At 54.8% G+C, this 14,626-nt stretch overlaps 1 protein-coding gene across 1 annotated transcript in view; it reads right to left on the bottom strand.

The window, feature by feature from the left end:
• Nucleotides 1–7,792: 7,792 nt before the first annotated feature.
• The window catches only part of MRPL37 (mitochondrial ribosomal protein L37), a 14,216-nt gene continuing 7,382 nt past the window's right edge, over nucleotides 7,793–14,626 (bottom strand). Inside the window, exons 5-7 of the mRNA XM_006768355.2 lie at nucleotides 13,132–13,289; nucleotides 9,776–9,979; nucleotides 7,793–8,080 (exon numbers count right to left, since the gene is read on the bottom strand). Coding sequence (XP_006768418.1) covers nucleotides 8,003–8,080; nucleotides 9,776–9,979; nucleotides 13,132–13,289 — 440 coding nt within the window. The 3' untranslated portion in view covers nucleotides 7,793–8,002. The remainder of the gene's footprint in view (nucleotides 8,081–9,775; nucleotides 9,980–13,131; nucleotides 13,290–14,626) is intronic.

The following is a 14,626-nucleotide window of genomic DNA, read 5'->3' as shown; positions in this document are numbered from 1 at the left end:
GCCCTTCCTGCCATGTTTGGGGGGACGCGGGTGGGAGTTTACTATACGGATGACAAGATGCAAGACGCCGGGTGCACCGGCTTTTCCCGTGTTTGTGTCCAGGCCCCTCCCTCCCCGCACGCTCACCGTGCTCTCTGTGGCGAGTTGCAGCGGCCTTTGGTGAAGGGGTTGGGAGGGGGGACATGGGTCTCACTTCAGAGACTTGGGGCCTTATTAAAGCCAGTTTTGGTTTCCTGTCTTGCAAACACAATTTGGCTTGGCAGCGTGGATGCTTCTGGAAGTAGAGAGAGGTTCCTGTGGCCTGTGTTTCCCGTCGAGAGTCCGTCCCAGCAAGGATGGCCCCCTTTCACTGGCCCTGGGTGCAGGGCTACGGGAGGCTGATGGATTTTTTATTTTTTATTTTTATTTTTTTACTAAGGCAAGGGGAGCTCTCGAAGGACTTTGAGTAGCACAGTTTGGTGTGAATTTAGGAAACAGGTATAAGCAGCACCCAGGCTGGGTGGGCTGGGAAGATGTGGGGGTCACCTGGGCACGAAGTACCGAGCCGGGTGCGGTGAGCTGAGGTGGGTGCCGATTTGAATTTAGAAGTTTCTGTCTCCCGGAGCTCTGGACCTGTTCCGGGCCAGCGGCAGGAGGAGAAGGGAAGTGTCTGCAGCGTGAGGCTCGGTCGCCTTCACAAGATCCCAGCCGGCAGACGATGGGGTGCCAGTTGGGTGTTCCGCCTTTGCACTGTGTGGCCATGGGCAAGTGAGGTCCCACCTCTGCTCGGTTTCCTCGCCTGTAGAATGGGATAATTAATGGCTGACCCCCCTCACGGGTTGTGAGGTGAGGGAATGGGTAGTGCTCAGAACGGCCTCCACGGAGTCAGCGATGGTGCTCACTGTTAGCATCACCTCACCTGGGAGCCCACATGGATGCGGTGGGAGTAGGGAGGGTCCAGGAGCCCCCTTTGCACCTCCCCTCATCTTAGACAAGGTTCTGTAGGCTCTTCCTCAGCACAGACACCTTTGAACTGTTAAACATCACTGGGATACGAGACGCACACCGTGGCCGGGCTGCCCTCAGCTCTGAAGAGGTGTTTATGCCACGTACCAACCCAGTGCTGGGCAGGGGAGACAGTAGAGATGATGGGCAAACACCCCTCCGTACCCTGCAGCTACCCATGTGCCCAGGGCAGGACTCAGGACAGGAGCCGTGGGGGGAGGGAGGTGCTGCGCTGAGGGGGACCCAGGTCATGGGAGGGAGGACGTCTGTAGTGAGAGCCTGCTGTGAGCCTCACTCCTGCCTCCGCTGGGGGGCTGAGGACACCGTGCCTACCGCACCATCCCTCCGCCTCCGGCAACCCCTACAATTGCGTTTGCAACATTCATGGCCCTGGTGAGGGCTGTGCAGGGTTGGCCTTCTCACCAGGGGCAGAGCGTTGAGGAGAGAATGTTTTCAACTGCCTCCCAGACATGAGTGAGTCGCGCGAGGGCCGGGCCAGATCCAGGCCCAGCGCCAGGGGAAGGGTCCCTGAGAGGAGATGGGGGTGTGGGGTGTCCTTCCTGAGGCCCTTCCCTGACACGGAGGAATCGGGTCAAAGGCCCAAGCTCATCCTGCCAGCATCACTGTCCACAAAAGTCCCACTTCTAGGGGACAGCCGCCCTGGGGGTCCAGAGTGAGGGCTGGGCCCGAGTCAGAAAAAGCTGGCCTGGCTAGAGACACCCTCCTGGCTGGGCACCCTAACTTGGAGCCCGAAAAGGAGAACCTGGAGGCAACCCAGCTGATACCAGCAAGAGGGCCGGGTGGGTAGCCGCCAAGGTGCAGGGCCGGAGCAGGACTCTGGGCTGGGCTCAGCTGGCTGGTGCTGTTCAGCGTGAAGCCCAGGTGACCCCAGGAACCCCGCCCCTGGTTCTGCTGCCCCTGCAATTCCACAGGCTCCGGGCTGAACCCAGAGCACAGCCTGGTTCTGGGAGGGTTCCGCCCTGAATTGAATGGAGCTGGGTCTCCCTGGGCTGGGCGGAGAACACCCGCACACACACACGGAAGGATGGAGCTGCCCCCATGAGGTGGGGCAGGCTGCAGGGCGAGCAGGGTGAGGTGACGCTCTGTGTTGACAAGTTCATTTTGAGATGCTGTGCGAAAGGTGTCCAGGTTGATGTCAAAGGTGCAGGGCCGGAGCAGGACTCTGGGCTGGGCTCAGCTGGCTGGTGCTGTTCAGCGTGAAGCCCAGGTGACCCCAGGAACCCCGCCCCTGGTTCTGCTGCCCCTGCAATTCCACAGGCTCCGGGCTGAACCCAGAGCACAGCCTGGTTCTGGGAGGGTTCCGCCCTGAATTGAATGGAGCTGGGTCTCCCTGGGCTGGGCGGAGAACACCCGCACACACACGGAAGGATGGAGCTGCCCCCATGAGGTGGGGCAGGCTGCAGGGCGAGCAGGGTGAGGTGACGCTCTGTGTTGACAAGTTCATTTTGAGATGCTGTGCGAAAGGTGTCCAGGTGATGATGTCAAGCAGGCAGTCTGGCTGGAGACACTTCGGGAGTTGTTGGCATTTGGGAAGTCTTCACAGCCACGAGCCTGGGATCATCTGGAGAGCGAGTGGACAAGGCCCCAAGGACTCTCAGCAGTGAGAGCTGGGAAACAGACCAGCACAGGAGGCAGAGAAGCGAGTGAGAGAGCAAGGTGCCCGGAGGCCCGTGAAGGAGACGGCAGAGCAGAGCCAAGTGGTGCTGAGGCTAGGACGCAGCCCCGTGCCCTTAGCTCGGACCCGCCTGACCACCCTCCTGCTCTCTCGCCCTCAGCACTTCAGGCCCCAGCCGTGGAGGACAGCTCAGTGATTGTTTCCCGCGAGGGGCCGGTTTCCTTGCTGTTTTCTCTTGACATGCCTCTCCTGCTTGCCCTTCAGAATCTAGCTCAAGTGGCCCCTCTTTCAGGAATTCTTCTGGCTGAGTTAGAGGCGTTCTCTGGGCCCCCATGGCCCCTTGGCTGTATTGGCTCAATGTCTGCCCCATCGGGCTGGGAGCTCCTCGAAGCCAGGAAATGAGTGTTCCCTTAGCCAGATCAGCCAGCACATGCTCAGTGAGTGTTCATGGAGGAGTCGGCCTGCTCAGGTGTGGGAAAGAGGTGGCCGATGGCTGCTTTGTGAGTGTCTGTCGGCCAACTGGGTGCTCCCTGGGGGCTGGGACCATGTCTCTCTCATCCTGAATCTATGACTCCCACAAGGTCTGGCACACAGTAGGTGCTTATAAAATGGGCTGAATTGTTGGACTGCCCCTAGAAGAGGTCTGTAGTGGGAAACCCCAGGTCCTGACCTTGAGTTTTATCAGGGCCCCAGCTGGGTATGAGGAGACCCATGGTGTGTGTGTGTGTGCACGCATGTGTGTGCACACACATGCACGGGAGGTGACAGGAAGCAGGGAGAGGCCACTGATGCTCTTGACAGGCTAGACTCTTGCCCTGGGCAGCAAGCCCACACCCTGGATACCAGCTTTGGGTGTGGGAGGAGGGACAAAGGTGTCTGGCATGGTCTAGTCTGAGGATTGCAGGTGATAACCAAAGCAGGGTCTGTAACAGGAGGGCCTGGCCGCCTCCACCCTGCTGTCAGCCCTGCCGAGGATTTGGGTCCCTGTGCCCGCTCTGTGATACGGCCTGAAGCAGGTAGTGGGTTGGGAAGTGGGTAGAAGTTGAGTAGGAGGCACACACTAGCCTCCCTGCAGGTGAGTCTCCTGGCTGAGAGCACACGAGGCGTAGGGCCCCAGAAGGCAAAGCAGGGAGCCTGAGTTTCAGTTACAGGATGACAAAGAATGAGAGGCTGACCCAACAGTAAGCCGCTGGCAGAGGGGCGGGTGGGTGGAGGGTGAGGCCCCAGGGGCAGAGGGGAAGGTAAGACCCTTCTCAGGGGCAGAGCTGGGGTTAGAGCCAACTCACTCAGACCTCCAAGTCTCCCCAGCTTTCTGGCTGCTTGTACCACCTCTGAGCAGTCCCCACAGATTCCTAGGAACTATGACTTGAATTCCTTCCTTTGCAGCGAAGGGAGGGCTGGTGGCTGTAGGCCAGGGCATGAGGCTCTGATGAGGCAGCCTCGCACTGTCCTGCAAACACACCAATCCCCTCCCCATTCCAGCCACCGCCTTCTCAGCTACTCCCACACTTCATTCAGGGTCTGCTCAGAGGCCTCCCTGACCTGTTACCTCCCCCTCACCAGATGCAGATGGCCCGCCACTGTGTCCCTCGCTGGGCATCGCCCAGGGCCCATGGAAATGCCTCATCCAACCAGGCGTTTCACCTTCTCCCAGGTGGTCTGCGGCTGATGAGGGACCTCAAGGCCTCACCACTTTGCCTCAATTTGGGAAACTGAAGGACCATTCAGCTCCAAGCTCCCAGTGACAGCCTACAGTGAAAGCCGCCTTTCCACGGGGCTTCTCCTTGAAACCTCCTGGTCAAGTGCAGCTTATTAACCTCCTCTCTTGCTTACAGGCGTCTGGAGAGTGCTCCCCAATACCCCTGCCACACCCTCCCTCTCAGTCTGTTCCTGCTTCCCTGCTTTCCCCACCGTCTCCCCAAATGTGGTGAGGGCAAGGCCCTTATTTTGTTCACGGCTCTACACCCAGGCCTGTGGCAGGCTTGCCACATACGAGATGCTCACGGACCCTCGTGGGATGAATGAACCAAGTGCCTGAGAGCTTACCTGAGGTGAGGGTGGGCCCCAGGACTGCCCTGTAGCAAGCACCCATCTCTGGGGAGAGGGCCCTCGAACAGGCTGATCTTCCAGCAGCCAAGCAGGGAGGCCCACGTGTTGTGGTTTGTGTATTCGTGCCAAAGGGAAGACCATCCGCACTCAGGGCACAGGCTTGCTTTAAGGGACTTTCTCAGGAAGCAGGGAGATCCTGTGCAAAGCCTGAGGACCCGGCCTGCTCCTTTGCCAGCACTGGGCTTGCAGCTGAGGGACAGCCTCTGGCAAGCCTCCCTAGGTCCAGCCCGCCTCGGGGGACAGAGCAGCCCCAGGGGAAAAGCCACCTTTACACCGGGTTCTGAAAAGTCCAGATCCAGTGCCTTGAACCCTCCTGGACAGGTGCAGCTTATTAATCTGAGGGGGAAATCTGAAACGGAGGTGCTTCATCCCATTTTGCAGATGAGGAAACAGGATGAGAGGGAAGCTGGAATATAGGAAGCTCTTAGATATGGCTTCCCTCAGTCCGTTCCCGCTGCTGAAAATGCATCGAGGAAACTTATCAACAAGACACAAACCTGACGAGAATATATTCACAATGGCAGTGTCAAAATTTTTGTTCCAAAAGTCTGTTACTTAGAAGCTCAAGTCCCTGTAAGTGGGTTTTTATTATTTTTAAAATATTTTTATTAATTTTAGAGAGGGAGAGGAAGATAGAAACATCAATGATGAGAGAATCATTGATTGGCTGCCTCCTGCATGCCCCCCTACTGGGGATTAAGCCTGCAACCTGGGCATGTGGCCTGACCAGGAATGGAATCGTGGCCTCCTGGTTCACAGGTCAATGCTCAACCAGGAGCCACACTGGCTGGGCTGTAAGTGGGTTTTCATGCCTACAGTGTGACCTCCCATTCCCCCCCCAGTGCTTCTACTTCCTCCCCAGACCCACTGACTAGGTAAGTAGTCTGTTCTCAGGCCTGATGCCAAACAGGCCTTAAAAAATCATCCTGCATTTCTTCCCTATGTTTGGGGGGAAAGGAATGTAAGGTGGTGAAGATGAGGTAGGTGGGCACAGCTGTATGTGTGTGTGTGGGGGGGCGGCTGTCATCACCAGCTTCCCAGCTCTTCCCATGTGGTCTCTGAGCCTGTTTCCTCGTCTGTGGGGAGGACAAAAACCTCCATCCTGCTGGCCTCACCCTGCAGGTCCGCTGCACGGGGCTTGAAGTCAGAGTGCAGTGGGTACCAGGCTCCAAGGCTGAGCTCCGAGATGGGCACACCAAGACCAGCCACAGGGCTGTCCTCACTCAGGGGGGCTGAATGAGGGTGGTCCTCAAGCTGCAAGGTCCCATCTGCTTCCCCACAGCCTCAACACTCAGGCTCACTTCGCTCACTCCCACTCCTCCCCCATCGCCAAGGGCCTTCAGCCTGCTCAGCCTGGCTTCAGGCCACCACCATCACTCACCCAAGAATTACCGCAATGGCTTCCAGCTGGGCTCCGTGCAGTCACCCTGCCAACTTGTTTTTAAAATCCCTTTGACTCAGCAATTCTGCTAGGAATTTATCCGAGGGCTATGCTGGCAAAAGTACTCTAAGATACATGAACAAGGATGCTCATTGCAGCATTATTTGCAATAACTAACAACTGAAAATAACCTGTCCATCGATAGATATTAATGCAGCTGCTCAAAAGAACAAGGTAGCTCACATGTGCTGACGTGGCAAGATCCTGCACTCCCAAGGCACTGGGTGAGAAAGGAAGGTGCCGAAGTCTATAAATAGGATGACACTAGTAACATACATGTTATTCCACATCTTGTGACAGTATATGCATGAAACCTTAAAGCTGTGGTTAGTCTTAGGGAGGATTAATGGTTGCTTCGGGCAGGGTGACTTCACTTGTACAGTACACGTCTAAGTTCTTTCCATTTTCACCATTTATATGTAATAATTATTTTTTTTTACTTTTAAAATATGGAACGCTTCATGAATTTGGGTGTCATCCCTGCACAGGGGCCATGCTAATCTCTGTATTGTCCCGCTTTTAGTATGTGTGCTGCCGAAGCGAGCACCTCATAATTATCCTTAAAATGGGCGCCAGGCAAGTGACTCCACTGGCCCCACCAAGATCACTTGCCATGGGAAGACTGGGATGCTAGGCATTCAAGGCCCCTTGTGGGTTGGCCACTCCAGCCTCACCTCAACCTCCCTGACTCAGCAGAATCCCGAAGCCCCCGCTTTTTCATACCATGTTCTGTCCCCAGTGACCCCTTCACACCACCAGCATAATCTGTCCTTTCCCTAGTAATCCCTTTGCCACCCCACCCGTCCCTCCCAAGCCAAAAGGTGTTCTAAGGTGGTAGGAACACCAGCCCGGTCGCTCCCTCTTCAGAACAGAAGTATCCACACCCCGCTGCGCTCAGCGGTCCCTCTGAGAATTGCACTCAGCCCAACAAAGCCACCCAACCCAAGGTCCCCCCAGTTCTGGGGAGCAGTGCACATCCAATGATTTGCAGAAAGGCTCGGCACCTCACCTCTGGTGGGAACCAGAAATCAGAAATGGCCAAGGCCTCAGGGACACACCACCAGCTCAGCCTCTCCTCTGCCCCATGCTGCCACCCTCTCCCCGCAGGGGCTGACAAAGGCTCTCCCCACACTTGCACCTGCCAATCTCCATCTGTTTCCTGGGGAAGCCGACCTAAACCATCAGCTGTGTAACCTTGGACTTATTCCTTACACTGTGTCTCATCTTTAGGGGCCAGCACAGTGCCTAACACATAACAGGCACCCAACATTTTTCCTGAATATGGAAACGACACTGACCTTGCAAGGGCTGTGAGGATTACACAGACGGTGCACAGGGCCTGGCCAGAGCAGGCCTTGATGCTACTAGAACAAAGAGAGACGAGCTGGCCAGGGATGTGCTGATCCATTAACCAGGACAGGGTGAGAATCTACAACAAATACTCAGCTGTTCTGCAGCCACTGTGGGAAGTGTCCACAATTTAAATATTCCCGCAAGAACCTCGTGACCGGCACAGAGCACCCATGATGTGGTTTTGAAGCTACAGTCTTCAAAACAAGGTAGATCACATTAGCCCAAGTTTCAAATGAAGAAACAAACTCAGAGATGAAGACTCTGCGTGGGCAGAGCTGGGGCAGGTCACGCGGCAGGGCCTGCACTTGTGTGGAGGCAGGCGACTACGGGTGCCCCGGGGACAGCACCCTCACACCAGCACAGGCTCCAGTGCACCAGAAGCACTCTTTATTGTCAGTGGGACCCCAGGCTCGGCCCAGGATGCAGCATCTTCCGTGGGGGAGGGAGAGAGGACTTCGGGCCTCAGAAAGGGCCTTGGCTCACACAGCACCGTGCAGATACAAAGCTAAAAACTTCTTGAATGTCTCCGGCTGGAAGTCAACTGGCCCAACAGGTTCCTGGAAAGAACACAGCCCATTAGGATCCTGCTACTAGGCTTAATGGCAGCAATTAAACCAAAGGTTGGTTCCATGTACATCCTAAGTACCTGGACAATAACTGTTTCTTTCTCTCATGGACCAAGGAAGGGCCTGGGTTGTTGGCGCCAGAGAGGTACCCCAGAGTCGAGAGGACATGAAGAACTCCCAGCTGCTGCTTCCAAATCGTGTTAACCCGACCTGACCTAACTCCTCTAACTTCACCCACTACAAATGGTCTGATGCTCCTTCCGATCCCAGGAATAAATAAGCCCTCGGGCACTCCACACATTTATCAGGCACCTTCTCTCTGTATGGGGCTGTGCTGGAAACCCGCAGTGACTTGAATCGGGCCCCTGCCCTCACGGAGCTTACAGCCAGGTGGTCAAATGGGACAATAAAAGATGCTACGCCTCATAGCAGAAGTAGGAAAAAGATGGAAGAAAAACAGGAGAAAATGACTAACTCATTGACTTCCATACACAGAAGAGATCATGTATAAATGAGTCTTTTTGGGGGAAGGGGGTGAATCTTAAAGGGCAAGTAGAATGGGGCAGAAAGAAAAAGGAAGGAGACTTCAGAGAGACTAGTATATGTGCTGTACAGAGGGACACACGAAGGCAGGAAGAGCAAGGGCGAGGAGGCTGAGGGTGGGGCTGGGGGAAGAGGCCGGTGGGAGCAGGAGCGTCGTATGGGTACTCCCTTGTAGGTAACTGACCAGGGCAGCCTGGCACTAAGCGTTCTGGAAGGAAGAAGAGAGGCATGCAGGGGGAGGGGAGCAGGACTGAGGTCAGAGGCGCGGAGGAGGTGGGTGAGGCTGTACCAGTGAGACACACTATGTCTGGGGCAAAGAGAAGGGCCCAGGCCCAGGAGGAATTTCAAGGGTAGAAACAACACTGTGCTGGAGATCTAACTGTACGATGACGTGCTGACAATGTTCAGAGGCAGAACAAGGCCGTGTGGCACGCGGGACACAGCCAGTCAGATCCAGCAGCGCCCTGCCCTGTTCTCTCATCCTGATCCCACTTTATGTCTCTCCAGTGCTTAGCGCTGCCTGAAATACATTATGAATGTATTTAGATGCCGCCCACCCGACAGGAAGCAGGCCTGATTCAGCTGACGCTGGGAGGGCAGCAGTCACAGGAGGAACTCCCTCCCTGTGGAATGAAATGAATGAATGCATCGCTCGAGGGCCTTGCCTTCAAGGAGCTTAGAGCTGGGTGTGAGGGAGAAAAACATGTAAACGGGATGCAGAATGTGATCGTGTATGATGGAATATAGGGGCTATGGGAGTGGGCTGGTGGGGCCTTATGCTAAACCTGGAAGGACAAGTGGAGAGTGGCCAATGGAAGGAAAATGGGGATGGGTTGGGGGAGGAAGCCTCCTTTGCAGCATCACCAGGATTCTGAGCTACTTAAGTGCAGGGCACACTGGGTAGCTGAAGTGCTGGGCGTGTAGGTGCAGAGGGAAGCGGAAGGGAGAGCTGGGCAGGGCTCAGGGTGGAAGGTGTTGTTTTAGGGATGGGCATGGCTGAAGGAGCCCTCCAGTCAGAGGTCCTGGGCACCAAGCTCCTAAAGCCAGGGTCCCACACGAGTACCCCCTCAACCCCTTCCCGTTCACCCTGGGGAGGGAGAGTCACAACCCTGCTCCGTCACAGGCTGAGTTGGCTGGACTTACCACCACCACCTTCTTTTTGATCACTGGGAGGCACCAAAAATGCTGATAGAGGAGCTGGTCTGAGTCCACCCAGACCAGATTTTTGATGCCCTCACTAGAGGCCAGATCTGTGGTGTTCAGCTGTAAGACCAGGAAGTGGAAGACTCGGCCATCAGTGCCCACACTCTGCACGACTACTGGCTGCTCCAAAACCTTCGCGTCGCTCTGAGAGGAAAAGGGGGCAAGTAATCAAATCGGGAATTGTGGGAACTGTGGGAACTGCGCAAGTAAGAGCACAAACAAGGCAGCTTCTCTCCTGGCCTTTAAAACAATCTCCACTCCCACTCACTGGTTTCACCACAAGACAATGAAAATGGGATGAGGAGTTCAGGACACTGACCAGGGCCAGGCCATCCCCCCTCGCCCAGCCTGGCTTTGCCTGGCCTTTGCACAGGACAGGAAATCCTCAAACTCCTGGTGACATCAGCTCTGTCAATGTGGGCCCGGAGGGTCACTGGATTAATGCAGTCTCACTCCACTCTCATTCCATCTGACAGATGAGGAAACAGATTCAGCGAGGCAAGTGGCTTGTCTAAAGGCACAAAGATGCGTGACAGCAGACATCTCTGAACCCAGACTGGCTAAGCCGAGCCATGCTCATCTCCACTCCCGCTGGCTCCCCAAGGCCTGGCATCCTGGGACGCAGGCAGTCGTCTGCCTGGGCTTCATGCCCTCCATGCAGCTCTGAATCAGCCATGTCAGCTTCAGGGTTTCACCAATCAACCTATTTTCTAATTCTCTTTCAACCAGTGCCACTTGCTAATAAAAACAACACTAGCAACATTTGCTGAAGACCTCTCATGTGCAGGCATTGTGCCAGGTTTACATAAAGTCACTTCTACTCTCATAAATCTTGCGATATATTCTCACTTAACAGATGAGGAAACCGAGGTTTGAAGATGTGGCATAATTTGCTTGAGGTTACCATTGAGGTGTGAGCCCAACCCCATGCTATTAAATCACTTAAAACCCTACTGTTCTGGCCCTAGCCGGTTTGGCTCAGTGGATAGAGCACTGGCCTGTAGACCAAGAGGTCCGGGTTCGATTCTGGTTAAGGGAACATACATCGGTTGCAGGCTCCTACCTGGCCCAGGCCTGGTCGGGGCATGTGCAGGAGACAACCAACTGATGTGTTTCTCTCACACCGACGTTTCTCTCTGTCTTTCCCTCTCTCTTCCACTCTAAAAATAAAAAAATCAATGGAAAAATATCCTCAGGTGAGGATTAACAAAGATTAACTTGCTCTTGGGCAAGTTACCTAACCTTCCAGAGTCTTCAGGAAATATATAGAGAATAGAAACAAAGATAACCTTACAAGGACAAAACAAAACAAAAAGTCCCTACTGTTCTGGTCTATACCAGTGTCCCCTGTGTCCACTAGCAGCATCCCTTCTCTCGCTCAGTAGGGTCCCAGCTTGGATGACGATCATGTTCACCCACAGAGACTCTGCGCATCCCTTCTCTCGCTCAGTAGGGTCCCAGCTTATGTTCACCCACAGAGACTCTGTAGCAATCAGTCTCATGACTGCTACCCACCAGACAGAGATCCACTAGGCAGCCCCATGAAGCACAGCATCCTTGATTCGAAAATGCTGCCTACATTCACCCCTTCAGGGAATCTAACGTTAGGAATAGCTAATGTCAAAACTCAGTATGGGCCACACCGGGACTGCTGGCCTTAGAAATACCTGTTCTCAACTGCATGAGAAATAAATAAAAAGAAAAGTGCCTCTAAGTGTTAGCTGAGAATTCTGTATTGACTCTTATCTCCCTCTACAGATCAATAAAGCTGCAGGTAGTACATAAATTTCTCAGCAATTTTACCTTTTACACAGAGGCTCTTCCTATAATTGCTCACCTTCACATCCCCAGGAATAATTTGTACCTGGAGGGGCTGGTGGGGGGAGCGCTCCTTTCTACCCAACTGGGTGGCAATTAGTGACAGCGCTGCTACCCATGCTCTGCTGGCAATAGCTGGCACAGAAGCCACAACGCGCCTACAGGCCTGGAACCCAGCCCGGGATGATCTGACTCCCTCCCCTGCCCTGGGAGGCAGCAGTCCTCAAAGCTGGAAGGATCAGGGCTCTGGTGCTTGCCGACCTACTCATTAGCTGTGGGCTCTGGGGCAAGTTACCTAACCTCCCAGAGTCTTCAGGAAATATACAGAGAATAGAAGGAAGATAACCTTACAAGGACTGGGAGACACAAGGAGGTCACAGAAAGATGTGACAGCTGCTAAACTTATGGCCGTGTCACCCTGGGCAGTTACTTAGCCTCCCTGAGCCTGTTTCTTCATCTGTAAAATGAAGCTAATAGTATCTGCCACAGGGGTTGCTACACGAACTAAATAGTGCAGTGGTTTCAAACTTGAGCTTGTACCAGCATCACCCGGAGGGCTGGGCCAGCACAGATTGCCAGGCCCACCCCCACAGTTTCTATACAGTAGGTCTGAGGTGGGTCTGAAAATCTGCACTTGCAACAAGTTCTCCTATGATGCTATTGTTGCTGATCCAGGACTGTACTTTGAGAACCACTGACATAAAGAACCCTAATTAAATGACTGCATGTAGCAGATGCTCAAACCAGGCAAAGTCTATGCCACTCTCCATCTCATTTGGCTCACCACCTCCCAGCCCACCCCTAGTTCCCAGATGGAGTGTGATGGACAACAGGACATGCTGAATTTCCTCACTCCCCCAGGAGGGCCTTCGGCTCTAACCAAGATCTAGACGTTGGCAGCAGCTCCCACAAACGCTTTCCCGCAACCTTGAGGTAGCTCCATGTGGCAGCCACCCAGCCTGCATTCTACACCATATAGGTCCCCGAGCCCTCTTCTTAGAATCAAGGGGCTACCACCAAGGGGACCTCGGGTCCCCCGCACTTGTCCAGACTTGGGAGGCAGGTCCAGGCCACTCTCCTGCCAGCCCAGTGGAGCCTGGAGCTCCGGTTCTGATACTGTGAACAGAGGCGGTAACTGCAGACACACAACAGAAGCTGCAGGAGCTGGAGACACCAGGTTCCATCCTTTCTCCACCACTTACTGCTGTGTAACCCTGGAGAAGCGGCTGAGCCTCCCTGCGATTCAGTGGCATAATTTTAACACCGGGGTCCCAGTGAAACCGTGTGGACTACTGTGATCAACAAACAAGGCATCTCATGTAAAAGGCAGGCACAAAGCAGGCCCCAGCAGATGGCAGTTCATCTCTGCAGGGTGAGTGGAAGTGCCTGAAGTTCCTCTGTCGAGCAAGGATTCCTTCCCTGCACCCTTCTTTCCTGAGCGGTGTAAGGCAGCTCAGGGGTCTTCCCCTGATACGTACCCCATAGAGAAGCCGGGCCTGGGCCAGGGCATTGCCAAAGGCAAACAGGATCATCTTGGCCCTCAGCTGATCTGGTTGAAAGCGTAGCGGTCGGATATTGGCTGCCTCCAGCAAATACAGGGTGTGGGGATAGGGGTAAGGATAACCCTCCTGGAAACCTGCAAGATACACAACCATGGAGAGGGCAGCACACCTCGCCTGCCCACACCTCCGGAAAGACAGATACTACCACCCTCGCTCAGGGGCTGGCAAGCTTCTGCATGCCAGCCAGATCTGGCCCCCTACCCATTTTTTAAAGTAAAGTTTTTTTACTATAGCACCACCCTGCCCGCTCACTCATTCACATAAGGTCTACTAAGAGCTGAGAGAGAGACCATATGTGGCCTGCAAAACCTTGACTAGCTCTTTACGGAAAATGTGAGCCAACCTGTTACAGGTGATTCTTGCATGAATCTAACTCCACCCCTTACTCATTCGAGCACATGCATGATAATGCTATCAGAAGGGAAACCTGAAACCTATGGTAATATTTTTTTTAAAGCACATCATTTGGCCCTGGCCGTTGTGGCCCCATTGATTGGAATGTCGTTCTGTGCAACAAAGGTTTGACTCCCGGTCAGGGCACATGCCCAGGTTGTGAGTTTGAGCCCTGGCCCCAGTTGGGGCACGTGTGGGAGGCAACTGATCCATGTTTCTCTCTCACATCAATGTCTGTCTATCTGTCTGCCTTTCTATCTCCTTTCCTCTCACTCTGAAATCAATTTTTTTAAAAAGCAAATCATTTGCAAAATTCAATACTTTATTATTAATAATACTAGAGGCCCAGTGCACAAAAATTTGTGCACTTGGGGGGGAGGGAGGAGTCCCTCAGCCCAGCCTGTGCCCTCTCGCAGTCTGGGACCCCTCAGAAGATAATGACCTGCTGGCTTAGGCCTGCTCCTGGGTGGTAGAGGGCAGGCCCAATCCCTAGGTGCAGCCCCTGGTCGGGCTCAGAGCAGGGCCGATTGGGGAGTTGGGGCGCCGCCCCGTCATGCACAGAGCAGGGCGGATCGGGAGGTTGCGATGCCACCCTCAGTCACACTCAGGGTAGGGCCAATTGGGGGGTTGGGGCACCGCCCCGTCACACTCAAGGCAGGGTCGATGGGGAGGTTGTGGCACCAACCCGTCACTCACAGAGCAGGGTCCACCAGGGGGGTTGGGGCTCCGTACCCCGTCACGCACAGAGCAGGGCCCATCAGGGGAGTTGGGGCTCTGTACCCTGTCACGCACAGAGCAGGGCCCATCAGGGGGTTGGGGAGCTCCCCCGTCACGCAGAGCAGGGTGGATCAGGGGGTTGGGGCGCCGTCCTCTATCACCCACAGAGCAGGGCCAATCAGGGGGTTGGGGCACCGCAACTCTCACACTCAGGGCAGGGCCGATGGGGAGGTTATGGCTCTACCCCGTCACACACAGAGCCAGCCCCCTGGGGGGGGAGCTGGGGGGGTGGCACCTGGAG

This window comes from Myotis davidii, unplaced genomic scaffold (assembly GCF_000327345.1).
Source record: "Myotis davidii unplaced genomic scaffold, ASM32734v1 scaffold79, whole genome shotgun sequence".
In the NCBI taxonomy this organism is placed as follows: Eukaryota; Metazoa; Chordata; class Mammalia; order Chiroptera; family Vespertilionidae; genus Myotis; species Myotis davidii.
The sequence above is the reverse complement of the archived record's forward strand: the minus strand, read 5'-3'. Positions and strand labels throughout refer to the sequence as shown.